A 15,648-nucleotide genomic window follows, 5' to 3' on the forward strand; every position below is an offset into this window, starting at 1 on the left:
CTTCCTTTGGGAGCAATGATATTCCGATCATTGTATTACTGTAAGCATAATGAAATAAGGGCCTGAACTGGCATGAAGAAAGTGAGAACTGAAAGAAAACAACTAAGTAGTTATGCAAGAAAAATAAGTCTAATTGGGAACTGATTTCTCCACTCTAAAAAGTCCCACAGCATCCTCTTATTGAACTCATTGTATCTCCCCTTGCAATATTATTGCATATGTCTTTCTTACAAAACTGTTACTCTTCAAGGCAAGGATTGTATCTTACTCATTCAGTTTTGTGGGTTTTTTTTTAAGTATTTAGTGACCAAGCACTATTCCAAATACTGGGATAAAGCAGTCATCAAAAACAGAAAATCCCAGCCCTCAAGAACACTTAATATATTTCCTTTTATCTTTCATGGTGCTTAGTATTTCACAATGCTAGGAATTCCCAAGGCTAAAGTTATTATTTAGCCCACCTTTAAAAGGTCATATTAAGATGGCCGATTTGAATTTGTTTAGGTGTGTTGCACAATGTCTCCTGGTATTAAACTCATATCTCTTTATACAAAAAATGATTATGCTTTCAGGTAAAACTAATATCCCCTCACCTTATTTAGAGGTAATATATCATTTTGATGTAATGAAAAAGTATCATCCTGGGAAGAGTCCAGGGTTCTAGTTTGGCTTTACTGTTGAATAGGTTTGTACATGAATAGGTCTGCAAATGGACTCTTTTTATCTCTTAAGAGTTTCACATTCTCATATATAAAATAAAGGATTGGTATTTTTTAGTACCAACACTCTAAGTCTGAAAGTGGGACAGAATTTTCATTTCTGTTCAAATAATGTTGTAGCTAAACCATCTCAATGGGATTGGAAACAAAACTGAGAGCTAGCATTTCATGTATTTCACCCGAGTTATAATCAGTGACTAAGCATTATTTTTTTCTGTTTTACAGACTTGGGTCTGGATCAATATACAATAAAACGCTTTGATGGAAAGGTGAGTGAACTACGACACAACATGTATATCCTGTTGTTTATTAAAGTTCCTCTAAAGTTATTTGTGAGAAATTTCTGAATACTTGTTTATCTTACTGAAAAAGCTTGGTGCTTACATTGGGAGGCCTGAAAGTGCCTTCAAATGGTTCTACAGAAAAAATCAAGCAGAAGGTTCTTCTGTGTTTTTGCATATAAAGTAATACTGTTGGGTTGTCTGCTATATATAATGAGGGCTAATTGAGTGTGTTTTGACATTTGAATTTAATTTAGAAGCCATTATAAAGGTTAACAACTCCCCAATATTATATTTCTTATAAAAACACCTATCTGATTTGACTTTCCTTAGACTTTGATAGTTTATAGTCATAACCCTAACAAGAAAATTGGAGAAGTCCTTACTAGTAGTTTTAAAACAATTATGAAGAGCACCCCAATATACATATAAATTTTACATTATACTTACTTTCAATTTATTTTATGCCTGAATAAATCATATAATTAAATCATTAAGTATAGAAAATGAAACTTTTAATTTTATTATCTCAAAACAGTCAGTTAAACATGTTTTTCCCTTTCAGACTGAATTCTCCAAAAAGAAAAAGAAAATATTACACAGAGTCAGAGAGAAAAGTAATAGTTCTATTTTAAAGCAGAGGAAGAAAGCACAGCAGGAAGAAGATCGAGCCAGGGATGGCTTTACAAAGCTTAACAAGAAGGAAATCAGAAGGAAAATCATGAAGTGGCTGGAAAAGGCAGGATTACAAACTAGGCTCTAGATGGGTAGAAGTCAGGGTTAATAGAAGCTGATGTTGCAGGAATGTGTCAATCTTGCATCCTTATATAAAACTACATGTATTGGTAAGGTGAAGATATAAGTGCCCAGATTCTTGCACAAGTGGAAAGAATGAGTGGCTGCTTTAAAAGCTGAGAGACCTGAGAGATCTTGGAAGCCAAGGCTTCCAGCCTAAAATTTACTTTTTCTATTCAGGTGGCACAATGCCTCCATCTGTGGATATCTTCTTTTTAAAATCACATGTTCTAAAAGAAAGAATGATCAAAAAGAAAGGGCATTTAGAAGCTAGGAGACCCAGGTTCAGAGTTCTAGCTTTGCTTTGGGACAACCCCATCTTCTCTCTGATCCTTGGTGTCTCTACTATCCATATAAAGGGTTACTGCAGACACTGGTGTCAGGGTCTTATTTCAGAGTCTCTGGCACCGGTTAGGCCCCTGTCTTATCTATCTTTATGTCACTCAGAGTCCAGAGTATGCTTGGCACCTAGGAAGGAGGTAACCAATAAAATGTTTGACTGACCTATTGGGAAAAATCAACTAGTCAATTGCATATTCCTTGGAGGTATGACTCATGATGTCACTAATATCGTACAACAAAATCAATTTTATAGATCACTTTTTTTTTTTTTTGGCTACTGAAGGAATCCAGCATAACGTGAGAATTCAGTCCTTTTTTGTAAACCTGAAAACATGTAAAGAAGTTGGATAAAGATGTGCAAGTCGAACAGCAACTTTACATGTTAAAAGGGGAATTTCCATTCCTAGAGAACTCCCAAATATAGAAGCCCTAATAGTAACTTGCCAGGGTCCAACCCCAGTGGTTCCAGGGTAATTAGAACAGGGGACGGAGTTGGCGTCTTAGGAAATAATTATTCAATTAGAAATATAAAGAGAGATTAGGAAAAAATAGTGTAGTAGGAAAATTAGTGGAGAAAAGAGACTGATATTCCTTGGTTTACACGGAAAGCTAATAAAGTTTCAAGACAAGAAACTTGCACCATCTACGTTAGGCCACAGGTGTCCGCTTGAATAGCGGAGGGTGCCCTGCCTTGGGCTCCCTCTCGCGTGGGTCTTAGAAGCCCGGGCAAATAAGTAGACATGGAGAGCCTCCGCTCCAAGGGATCAGCCTGAAAAGGAGAGGGAGGGAGAGGGAGAAAGAGAGAGAGAGAGTTGACACGGGGGAGGCCAAGCTTGTGCAAAAACCCCATAACTTTATTTTTAAAAGGTGTTTATATACCCTAAGTTTTACATAATGGAAAATACAGAGTCATGCAGGGGCAGCAGTCCTGACCCTTTCTGTGTATCTTTTTGTATACAAAAGATCTCAGGTGATTTACATTATCTTCTGGCCAAGAGGCCTGTTAACACTTTATGGCTCTCTTCCTTAATGAATGTTAATCTCATTTCCCCTGAAGTGTTTTTCTTTAATCTGCATCACCCTCAAAGCACTAAAGTTATATCCCTATAGAACAAAGGTGCAGTGGGTTATAACAAAGAAGGTACTTAACTCAAAGATCTATGTTGCTACTTGCTTTTTCTATATACCAACTATATCAACAAATAAAAGATATGAAAATTTGGCAGCAAGTATTGGCCCAACAAATGAAACCCTTAATCAGTCCTATTCTAATGATTTTGACTCCTGGGAAGCCCCTACATTCCTAGGATGTTTTGAGCTTCCTGTGCCTCTCCAGGTCGGGAGGCCACGAACAATCACGTGCAGCTGTAAGAGTCCTATAGGCAGGCTAGAAAGCCATCAGAGGGGTTTTTGGATTGAAACACTCTTATTATGCCCAGGAGACTTATTATCTAAAAGCTCTAAATTAACTTTTTCCAGAGCCTGTCCTGGTGGCTCAGAGGATAAAGCATCTGCCTGCAATGCAGGAGACCCGGGTTTGATCCCTGGGTTGGGAAGATCCCCTGGAGAAGGAAATGGCAACCCACTCCAGTATTCTTGCCTGGAGAATCCCATGGACAGAGGAGCCTGGTGGGCTACAGTCCACGGGGTCGCAAAGAGTCGGACATGACTGAGCGACTTCACTTCACTTAGAAAAAGGTGGTGGTGGGACAGCCCCTGTTAATGTCAGAAGCGTAAGCAAAAAGCATAATGCAGTACTGCAGGCAGACTCTGGTTTTGGGGGTAGATGCTTGAGAAAATCCAGTGAGGCTCCCTTAAGGCCAGACTCGCCTTTGCCTGTTCGACCCCTTAACCTCATGACCTTTGCCACGGGCGGGACTCCTCGTGCTGGCTCCCGGCAGTAACTCATGTTTTATATGTGCTCTTTATTTTCTCCTGTTTTGGCCAGTACTTGTCAACTTGATGCTAGAAATTTGCAACTTTTGGATTGACTGATGAGCTCCACTTTTGTTTCAATTGATTTAAATCTATGACCTCTACATTTCTTATCATTTGTGTTGTTTGCATTTTTTTTCAATTTCCACTCATCTTTATAAAATAGCAAGAGTAAAATGCAATAAAAATATAAAGTATTTGAGTTTCCTGAGCCATACAGCAGGTTCATGTTGAGGTTTGACAGAAAACAGCAAAATTCTATAAAGCAATTATCGTTCAATAAAAGGCAAATAAATTTTAAAAATAATTTAAAGTATTTGTGTACTTCTCTTGCTATGGAGACAAAAATGGCAGTGCTTCTATGTTTGGAAGGCAGTCTTAACAGGTTATAGTTGCAAATGTTTATGCACTGAAGCACAAAATCTGAAATCAGAGTAGGAAAGGCAAGATTTAAGGATATCAATGTTATAATGTTTGAAAGTACGATTTAGTTCCTGGGCTGCAATTCAGCGCTCGGAGCCCGGCTGGTCTGTGCCCGGTGGCCGCGCCTGTGCCCTGTCCCCAGCCGGGCCCCAGGCGCCATGGCGTCCCGCGGGAGGAAGCGGAAGGCCCAGGCGGCGCTGGCCGCTGCGGCCGAGAAGCGGGAGAAGCCGGCCGGCGGCCAGGAGGGGGAAGTGGAGGGGCCGAGCGTCGTCATCGAGCACTGCACGAGCTGACGAGTCTACGGGCGCAACGCTGCGGCCCTGAGCCAGGCGCTGCGCCTGCAGGCCCCCGAGCTGGCGGTGAAGGTAAACCCTGCCAGGCCGCGGAGGGGCAGCTTCGAGGTGACGCTGCTGCGCGCCGACAGCAGCAGCGCGGAGCTCTGGACGGGTCTTAAGAAGGGGCCCCCACGCAAACTCAAGTTTCCGGAGCCTCACGTGGTGCTGGAGGAGCTGAAGAAGTACCTTTCGTAGGGAGGTGGGGCAGAAGGCGTCTCGCTGAGCCTCTGTCCCTGGTGATATTGGAGCGTTTACGACGGGACGTGGCCAAACTTCAGTCATGTCCCTGAAGCTGTGGTTTCCTCCCCTCCAGAAACGATGGTTCAGTTGTGAGGCAGTCCTCTAGTAAGACATTGAAAAGTTCTTGGGTTTGGTTTAATAAAAATTAAAGGATCTGAGTTGACATAAAAAAAAAAAGTACGATTTATATGAAACTCAGGCATGTAAAAGTTGACTTCATCCAGGGGAACAGATTCTGAAAGAGAGTAAAAGAATGGGACACTTACATAAGGAGATATAAAACTGAGCCAGTGACCCTGAGCCAGCTAGCCTGTTCCTCAGAAAAAGTGCACAAATTCCCATTTCATCCGCATAATGATATGCATGTTTAATTCCTTTGCTAGTTTCTTCATTTAAGTCCTGTACTCTATCAAATATATCATTAAGGTTTTATTTTAAGGAGTGAAGGTTATGCTTCCTAAATGGGGTACTTAAACTTAGTTCACATCTAGTTTATGTCTTTATGAATTGTCTTTATTTCATATGAAGCCAAAGAAAGTAGTTTCTTTACTGTTTTTAAATCTCAAATAATGAAGAGTGCAAATTTCATTCAGTACTTAATTAGTAGTTTTTTCAGGGATTTTTGCAGTGTATCAAGTTTTTCCCTCAATAATTATAAGACTCAATGCTTATTCTGTTGTAGCCAGCGTTCTGGGAAACAAACTCACTCAGAAGAACAATGCAGATAGTGGAGTGCAGTTCATTACACCAGTGGGCCCAAGGCAGAGTCTCCTCTTAGCCAAGGACCCTGACCAGTTTTTCTGAAAACCTTATATACCCTAAGTGCACATGCCCAAACCCACCTCCCCAAATTCCCTGAAACTAGTCTGAAAAAAGGAAAAGAAAGATACAATCAAAGTTAACCCGTGATTCATATGCCTTAAGCCTAGGTAGTTAACTGGACAATTATCAATAGGCCTGTGGTCATACCCCAATAAGCAAAATAGAATTTATGATTCTATTCGGTTACACAGATAATTAGGGTATTCTTTTAGGCAACAGAGAGTCTAGGTACAAGCCCTGGGGTTCCATCCAGAGGGCCTGGTTTTCCAGTTGGTATGTCATTTCCATAGATACTGGGCGTATAGCTCAAAGTCCATAGTCCGGCCCAAGATGGAGTCCTGCTTTCAAGATGGAGCCTGTTCTGTCTGTTTCCTCCTTCAATTCAAGTGTTGATCTTAATTCTTTCCTTTGGATCTTCATGACTCTTATTCTCCCAAGAGTCAGAAAATCTCAGTTGTTGAATAGCAATTTCCAGAGTACATAACTCCTAAGATAATTTCCGTTGAAAAAAACAGATGTATGTGATAATTATAGTAAATTTCATGCATGATGGTTAGAAACTTGGTAGAAATTACTACTAAGAAAACAATTGAGTTTCCTCTCAAACTTATTTTGATGTTTAAACAGATAATTTTCTTTCTCCCTCTCTCCTTTTTTTAACTTGAAAGATGAACTAGTTATAAATTGCTTAGAGAAATATTTGTTTTCATCCTGTTTATTTCTCCATTGTTTTAACATTCAGCATACCATTTAATTAAGTCTGTCATTTGACCACTAAGAAATTGTCTTATTTTATTGCCTTCTTGTTGAATTGTACTTTAGTGTTTTTGGTCAATAAGAGCAAGAAGAAATGTAGAAGTAGTATCATTTTTCTGGAGTGTTTTCTCATTTATACTTGAATTTCATACAAACTCCAGCAAAGTAGAAAAGAATGGCCCAATGATATTGACAAATAGTTGCAGTTATTCCTTACTTTTCATGTTTTCTTCTTTTTGACCAGAGAATTTTCAAGAAGTAAATGAAACATTGCTGTTTCAACTGATAGTTCATGAAATTGAATTTGATTAAGCAGCTTTTGATTTTGCGGGGGGAAGATCTTTTTTCCAGAGCTCATCACTACCATATGTTAATGTACGCTAAGGATACTTAGCATACCCTTACTCTAAGGATGCTTAGCAATTTCCTTTGTAGAAAAGTCATGCAATTATTGAAACTTGCAGCATTTATGCAGTTCAAAACTATCTGCTAACACAGGCCTTGTATAAAGAAACTACAGTCAGTGGCCTTTTAAGAATATATTTTGTAGGGTCTTCCCTGGTGGAAAAGAATCCACCTGCCAGTTCAGGGGACACAGGTTCCGGGAGGATCCCATATGCCTTGGAGCAACTAGGCGGGTGCTCCACAATAAGACAAGCCACCACAACAAGAGGCAGGCACACCACGACTAGAGAGCAGCCCCTGCTCATTGCAGCTAGAGAAAGCCTGCACAAAGCGACAAACACCCAGCACAGCAAAGAAAAAAAGGAATGAATAAATAATTTTTAAAGAGATTATATTTTTTAGGTAAATGATATTTTAGAAAATATTCAGACTAGTTTAAAAACCTCAACACTTAAAAAAGAGTTCAGATTTTCTATTTGAGGATATTTGAAAATCATTATAATTAGAGTGTTGGCACTAGCATACAGATGGTAACACAGAATATTGTCTGGCTTTTCTTTTAGTGTAGTATATCAGATTTTTTAAAAAATGCATTCTTTCCCCATACTATCTATACATTCTCATTATGATTTGTTAATGCCATTATTTCATGAATTGTTTCTTTAATGAAAGCTGTACTTTTTCCTGAGTTTAACTTTTTATCACCCAATAATTGTTCTATAAGACAAAGCACCCTCCTAAATAGAACCTTTATTTTACATAGTTGTCAAATATTTGTTCATGTAATTGCTGTCCTGAAACCCTTCATTTTCCTGTTTCTCTTACTTTTCGTTTTTTCCTTAGCATACCACAAGTTAAAAATTATGTTTTATATTTTCTGTTCTTATTGTCTGTAATAGTCAATTTTCTCTGTTTCAAGCCCTACCTACCATGAGTTGTTTTTTTTTCAAGTTACAGTAGAAAACTGCATTGTCTAGGTAAAATTGTTTCTTCACAGAATACCAGTATTCCAGAGCATTGAAGTAGTCAAAGTTCATGCTGTCTTTGAAGTAGTTAATACTCTTTTTTTAGATAATGATGAATTGCCCGTTGAAACTAGTCATCCGTTATTATCATTCCAAAATATATTTCTTTTCTGGAAAATAGATTTTTTACTATTTCCTTTCCAACAGGTTCCCTTTTCCCCTAACCTCTCCCTGAACTTTTCAAAAATCATGCCTCTGGAATGAGTCTTTTCATTATTTGTAATTACAGCCCCCTTAGAATCTCTCCTAATTTGGAGAAAGAATTAACATGTGTTTTATTTCCATCTCCTTTATGATGCTGACAAGAATATTTGTATACATGGAAAAGGAAAATATTTTAAATCAAATTGAAACATTGTCCACATTGAGGTGAAAGAAAGGAAAGTACAGTCAAAGTCTAGAAAAGAAAATACCGGTTATAGTGTTTATAATAAAAAGATGATATGCAAGAATAAAAAAGAGAGCTGTAGTTAGAAGTCAAAGCTTTAATATAACCAAATGCTTTTAATTACTTACTTAGGTAAAAGTTTTTTTAAAAAAATATCAGTAAAGTTTACAATTCCATTCCTTTTAGGGAAAAGTCTTGTTTCCCCAAGTGGAGTAGGGGCACATTTTTTTCCTGTACTGTAATGGTCTGAATGCTTTGAGTTGTGATTATTCATATCACAGATAAAATGAGTCTGCCAATAAGGTCAAGTACAGTATTACTCCTTGATACATATAGTAAGTTATGTAAGCGATTTCCTGTCTTTTAAGAGTAAATTGTATTGCAGATCAAAGATGTTAGTTAGAAGATGTTAGCAGGGGGACTGAAATTCTTATGGTATAGAATTTGGTGGTCCCCTGGAGAAGGAATTGGCAAACCACTTCAGTATTCTCTTGAGAACCCCATGAACAGTATGAAAAGGCAAAAAGATAGGACACTGAAAGATGAGCTCTCCAGGTCGGTAGGTTCCCAATATGCTACTGAAGATCGGTGGAGAAATAACTCCAGAAAGAATGAAGAGATGGAGCCAAAGCAGAAACAACACCCAGTTGTGGATGGGACTGGTGATGGAGGTCAGCTACAATGCTGTAAAGATCAGTGTTGCACAGGAACCTGGAGTGTTAGGTCCATGAATCAAGGCAAATTGGAAGTGGTCAAACAGGAGATGGCAAGAGTAAACATCAATATTTTAGGAATCAGTGAACTAAAATGGACTGGAATGGGTGAACTTAATTCAGATGACCATTATATCTACTACTGTGGGCAAGAATCCCTTAGAAGAAATGGAGTAGCCATCATAGTCAATAAAAGAGTCTGAAATGCAGTTCTCGGATGCAATCTCAAAAACGACAGAATGATCTCTGTTTGTTTCCAAGGCAAACCATTCATTGTCACAGTAATCCAAGTCTATGCCTTGACCAGTAATGCTGAAAAACTTAAAGTTGAATGGTTCTATGAAGACCTACAAGACCTTCTAGAACTAACACACAAAAAAGATGTCCTTTTCATTATAGGGGACTGGAATGCAAGTAGAAAGTCAAGAGATACCTGGAGTACCAGGCAAATTTGGCCTTGGAGTACAAAACAAAGCAGGGCAAAGACTAACAGAGTTTTGCCAAGAGAATGCACTGGTCATAACAAACACCCTCTTCCAACAACACAAGGGAAGATTCTATACACGGACATCACCATATGATCAATACCTAAATCAGATTGATTATATTCTTTGAAGCCAAAGATGGAGAAGCTCTCGAGAGTCAGCAAAAACAAGACCAGGAGCTGACTGTAGCTCAGATCATGAACTCCTTATTGCCAAATTCAGACTTAAATTGAAGAAAGTGGGGAAAAATACCAGACCATTCAGGTTTGACCTAAATCAAATCCCTTATGAATATACAGTGGAAGTGACAAACAGATTCAAGGGATTAGATCTGATAGAGTGCCTCAAGAACTATGGAATGTAGTTCATAACATTGTACGGGAGGCAGTGATCAAGACCGTCCACAAGAAAAAGAAATCCAAAAAGGCAAAATGGTTGTCTGAGGAGGCCTTACAAATAGCTATGAAAAGAAGAGAAGCGAAAGGCAAAGGAGAAAAGGAAAGATACACCCATTTGAATGCAGAGTTCCAAAGATAGCAAGGAGAGATAAGAAAGCCTTCCTCAGTGATCAATGCAAAGACATAGAGGAAAACAATAGAATGGGAAAGACTAGAGATCTCTTCAAGAAAATTAGAGATACTAAGGGAACATTTCATGCAAAGATGGGCTTGATAAAGGACAGAAATGGTATGGAAGCTGAAGACATTATGAAGAGATGGCAAGAATACACAGAAGAACTATACAGAAAAGATCTTCATGACCCTGATAACCACGATGGTGTGATCACTCACCTGGAGCCAAACATCCTGGAATCCAAAGTCAAGTGGGCCTTAGGAAGCATCACTACGAACAAAGCTAGTGGAGATGATGGAATTCCAGTTGAGCTATTTCAAAGCCTAAAAGATGATGCTGTGAAAGTGTTGCACTCAATATGTCAGCAAATTTGGAAAACTCAGCAGTGGCCACAGGACTGGAAAACGTCAGTTTTCATTCCAATCCCAAAGAAAGGCAATGCCAAAGAATGCTCAAACTACCACACAGTTGCACTCATCTCACACACTAGTAAAGTAATGCTTAAAATTCTCCAAGGCAGGTTTCAATAGTATGTGAACTGTGAACTTCCAGATGTTCAAGCTGGATTTAGAAAAGGCAGAGGAACCAGAGATCAAGTTGCCAACATCTGCTGGATCATCGAAAAAGCAAGAGAGTTCCAGAAAAACATCTCGCTTCAGCATACTAAAAAGCAGAGACATTACTTTGCCAACAAAGGTCCCTCTAGTCAAAGCTATGGTTTTTCCAGTAGTCGTGTATGGATGTGAGAGTTGGACTATAAAGAAAGATGAGTGCCAAATAATTGATGCTTTTGAACTCTGGTGTTAGAGAAGACGCTTGAAGAGTCCCTTGGACTGCAAGGAGAGCCAACCAGTCCATCCTAAAGGAAATCAGCCTTGAATATTCATTGGAAGGACTGATGCTGAAGCTGAAACTCCAATACTTTGTCCACCTGATGCAAAGAACTGACACATTTGAAAAGACCCTGATGCTGGAAAAGATTGAAGGCAGGAGGAGAAGGGGACGACAGAAAATGAGATAGCTGGATGGCATCATTGACTCAATGGACATAAGTTTGAGTAAACTCTGGGAGTTAGCAATAGACAGAGAGGCCTGTCATGTTGCAGTCCATGGGGTTGCAAAGAGTCGGACACGGCTGGGCTACTGAACTGAACTGAATCTGCTTCATTGACTATGCCTAAGCCCTTGTCTGTGTGAATCATGATAAACTGTGGAAAATTCTGAAAGAGATGGGAATACCATACCACCTGACCAGCCTCCTGAGAAACCTGTCTGCAGGTCAAGAAGCAACAGTTAAAACTGGATATTGAACAACAGACTGGTTTCAAATCAGGAAAGGAGTACGTCAAGGCTACATATTGTCACCCTACTTATTTAACTTATATGCAGAGTATATCATACAAAATGGTGGGGTGAATGAAGCACAAGGTGGAATCAAGATTGCTGGGAGAAATATCAATAATTTTAGACATGCAGATGACACCACCCTTATGGCAGAAAGTGAAGAGGAACTAAAAAGCCTCTTGATGAAAGTGAAAGAGGAGAGTGAAAAAGTTGGCTTAAAGCTCAACATTCAGAAAACTAAGATCATGGTATCGAGTCCTATCACTTCATGGCAAATAGATGGGGAAACAATGGAAACAGTGAGAGACTATTTATTTGGGTTCCCAAATCACTTCAGGTGGTGACTCCAGCCATGAAATTAAAAGATACTTGCTCCTTGGAAGGAAAGCTATGATTAATCTAGACAGCATATTAAAAAGCAGAGACATTACTTTGTGAACTAAGGTCCCTCTAGTCAAAGCTATGGTTTTTCCACTAGTCATTTATGGATGTGAGAGTTGGACTATAAAGAAAGTTGAGCACTGAAGAATTCATGCTTTTGAACTGTGGTGTTGGAGAAGACTCTTGAGCATCCCTTGAACTGCACAGATTTGCAACCAGTCCATCCTAAAGGAGATCAGTCCTGAATCTTCATTGGAAGGACTGATGCTGAAGCTGAAACTCCAATACTTTGTCCATCTGATGCGAAGAACTGACATTTGAAAAGACCCTGATGCTGGGAAAGATTGAAGGTGGGAGGAAGGGGCCAAGAGAGGATGAGATGGCTGGGTGGCATTACTGACTCAATGAACATGAGTTTGAGCAGGCTCTGGTAGTTGGTGATGGATAGGGAAGCCTGATGTGCTATAGTCCATGGGGTTGTAAAGAGCTGGACACGACTGAGCAACTGAACTGAACTGAACTGAACTGAAGAATTTGACTGTGTGGATCACAATAAACTGTGGAAAATTCTGAAAGAGATGGGAATACCAGACCACCTGACCTGCTTCTTGAGAAACCTATATGCAGGTCAGGAAGCAACAGTTAGAACTGGACATGGAACAACAGACTGGTTCCAAATAGGGAAAGAGTACATCAAGGCTGTATATTGTCCCCCTGCTTAGTTAACTTATATGCAGAGTACATCAGGAGAAATGCTGGGCCGAATGAAGCACAAGCTGGAATCAAGATTGCTGGGAAAAATATCAATAACCTCAGATATGCAGATGATACCACCCTTATGGCAGAAAGTGAAGAAGAACTAAAAAGCCTCTTGATGAAAGTGAAAGAGGAGAGTGAAAGTTGGCTTAAAGCTCAACATTGAGAAAACGAAGATCATGGCATCTGGTCCCATCACGTCATGGGAAATGGATGGGGAAACAGTGGAAACAGTGTCAGACTTTATTTTTGGGGTCTCCAAAATCACTGCAGATGGTGATTGCAGCCATGAAATTAAAAGATGCTTACTCCTTGGAAGGAAAGTTATGACCAACGTAGATAGCATATTGAAAAGCAGAGATATTACTTTGCCAACAAAGGTCTGTCTAGTCAAGGCCATGATTTTTCCAGTGGTCATGTATGGATGTGAGTTGGACTGTGAAGAAAGCTGAGTGCTGAAGAATTGATGCTTTTGAAGTGTGGTGTTAGAGAAGACTCTTGAGAGTCCCTTGGATCCAACCAGTCCATTCTAAAGGAGATCAGTTGTGGGTGTTCATTGGAAGGACTGATGCTGAAGCTGAAACTCCAATATTTTGGCCACCTCACGCGAAGAGTTGACTCATTGGAAAAGACCCTGATGCTGGTAGGGATTGGGGGCAGGAGGAGAAGGGGACGACAGAGGATGAGATGGCTGGATGGCATCACTGACTCAATGGACATGAGTTTGAGTGAACTTCAGAAGCTGGTGATGGACAGGGAGGCCTGGCGTGCTGCGATTCATGGGGTTGCAAAGAGTCAGACACGACTGAGCGACTGAACTGAACTGAACTGTTCCAAGTGTTTATACATAATAATTCTAATGCACACAACCACTCTTTCAGATAGCTTACTGTTTTCATCATTTTATAAATAAGATACTAAAATACATATAAGTTAAGTAAATTAGCCTTTTTTTTTAACCTGAGATCATACAGTTGGTAATTGGTGGAGCCAAGAGTCCAAACTGGACTCTTAGCTGATCCACTGTCTTAGTCAGTCAGTCAGTCAGTCAGTCAGTCAGTTCAGTCGCTCAGTCGTGTCCGACTCTGCAACCCCATGAGTCGCAGCATGCCAGGCCTCCCTGTCCATCACCATCTCCTGGAGTTCACTCAAACTCACGTCCATCGAGTCGGTGATGCCATCCAGCCATCTCATCCTCTGTCGTCCCCTTTTCCTCCCGCCCCCAATCCCTCCCAGCATCAGAGTCTTTTCCAATGAGTCAACTTTTCCCATGAGGTGGCCAAAGTACTGGAGTTTCAGCTTTAGCATCATCACTATGCTATTATCTATCTCCTTTCATGTATCTAAGCTGTTTGTGTATATGATCTATTTGTAAATAGAAATTTCTCTTGTCAAATATTTCTTTTATTTTATTAACAATGTTATTTGTGCAAAAAGGAACTTGGTGTTTCACTTTGTTGAAGAGTGTTAATTTTTTCTTCTTAGATTAGAAGCCTATGTTAACCTGAAAAACCACAGTGTTAAATTTTAAAGAAAGTAAACAAGAAATACACAAATTTCAATACCTGAATTTAGAAGAATTTCAACTTGACTGTCATTTCCTCCATTGTTTTCTCAAATGCCATGAATATCAGTTGGCATTTTGAAAAATGCTGTGTCTTTTTTTCCTTTTTCTTTTTTAATCAAAACCATCACTCTTAAAGTGAAGACTGTTATCTATATTTGAAAATTGGATCTTGGCTCATTAAAATGAAGATTACTTTCTATTGAGAAAATAATATTCCTGTTAGAAACTGAACTATTTAGTCTTTCAAATATTGATTGGTTTTGTGTTAAATGTTGCATCATCTGATTCGAGCTACCCTATAGCCTTAGATAAGCAAAAGTTTACACTGTAATTACATAACCAAAATGAAATCAAGTACTGGTTCAGCATTTCAGAAAATCCTTTTACACCTGTTGTACTTTTCTGTTTTATTTTTAGTCTCAAATTTTTTCATCTTCTTTCTCATCTGAAGTTCTTTAAATAATTTTAAAAAGTATTTTCTAACTTTTCTCTCTTCTTACAAATTAGCAATTTTAGTTCTTTGTACACACCACAGCCCTCAGAAAATCTGGTTTTGGTGTCTAAAATATTTTACAAGAGATGTACAATTTGAGCATCTCAGTATTTGATAGCTACATGTAAATGATTGGTAGATATTGTAGGTATGCTGAACTGAATTTGAAAAATACAGAATTCTGGATTATTATATTTATTAGTGTGTAAAAGCACAGGATGAGATTAATGTGGTTTGGGGTATAGACAATCCTGTATTCATATATGAATTCTGCCACATACAACTTTGGGCAAGAGACTACTTAATCTCTGAGTATCAGTTATCTTCTGTAACTATAAAAACAGGACAAAAGGCAAAGTATCTGGCTCTACAGATTATAGCTATTTTGCATTACTTGGAGCCCTTTACTCAGTTTATGGAAGGAGTTAGCTGCTGTTGTGTGTGTTATCTTCTTTCTTCATTTGCATGAAATGGTAGAGAGAAGCATACTCTCTTCATAATTGCTCTCTCCATTGTTCTTTTCTTCCCATTTAAATCCTATAAAAATCTCCCTGTGCCGTCTCTGTAATGAGCAGCTGTCAGCGATTAAATGGCTGATCCATAAACTGGAGAGAGACCTCTGGTTTGATTTCTCGTATCTGGGCTGTTCTGTGGTCACAGTGACTCATCTCCCCCAGTACTGTAAGGCCTTTGGGCCTCTGTCACATCAGTCTTAGCCTTAGGCTTCTAAACTGCTGATAGCATATATTTTTTAGTTAGGAACTAAGCTTGGTTTGAGAAGTATAATAAGTTCAGGTCAACTTCTATTTAATAGCCAGTGAAGTTTATTTGTTAAAAAAAAAAAGAATCTTTAAAGCCATTGATATTTGA

At 39.0% G+C, this 15,648-nt stretch overlaps 1 protein-coding gene and 1 pseudogene across 2 annotated transcripts in view; both read left to right on the forward strand.

Annotated features, from left to right (window-relative positions):
* Positions 1–15,648, forward strand: part of MICU1 (mitochondrial calcium uptake 1) — a 223,837-nt gene that overhangs the window by 63,252 nt on the left and 144,937 nt on the right. For both annotated transcript variants that reach the window (XM_052639467.1, XM_052639466.1), the window contains one exon: positions 945–988. In XM_052639467.1, coding sequence (XP_052495427.1) covers positions 945–988 — 44 coding nt within the window. The remainder of the gene's footprint in view (positions 1–944; positions 989–15,648) is intronic.
* Positions 4,605–5,238, forward strand: LOC128047328 (selenoprotein H-like; annotated as a pseudogene).

Source organism: Budorcas taxicolor, chromosome 5 (assembly GCF_023091745.1).
Source record: "Budorcas taxicolor isolate Tak-1 chromosome 5, Takin1.1, whole genome shotgun sequence".
NCBI lineage: Eukaryota > Metazoa > Chordata > Mammalia > Artiodactyla > Bovidae > Budorcas > Budorcas taxicolor.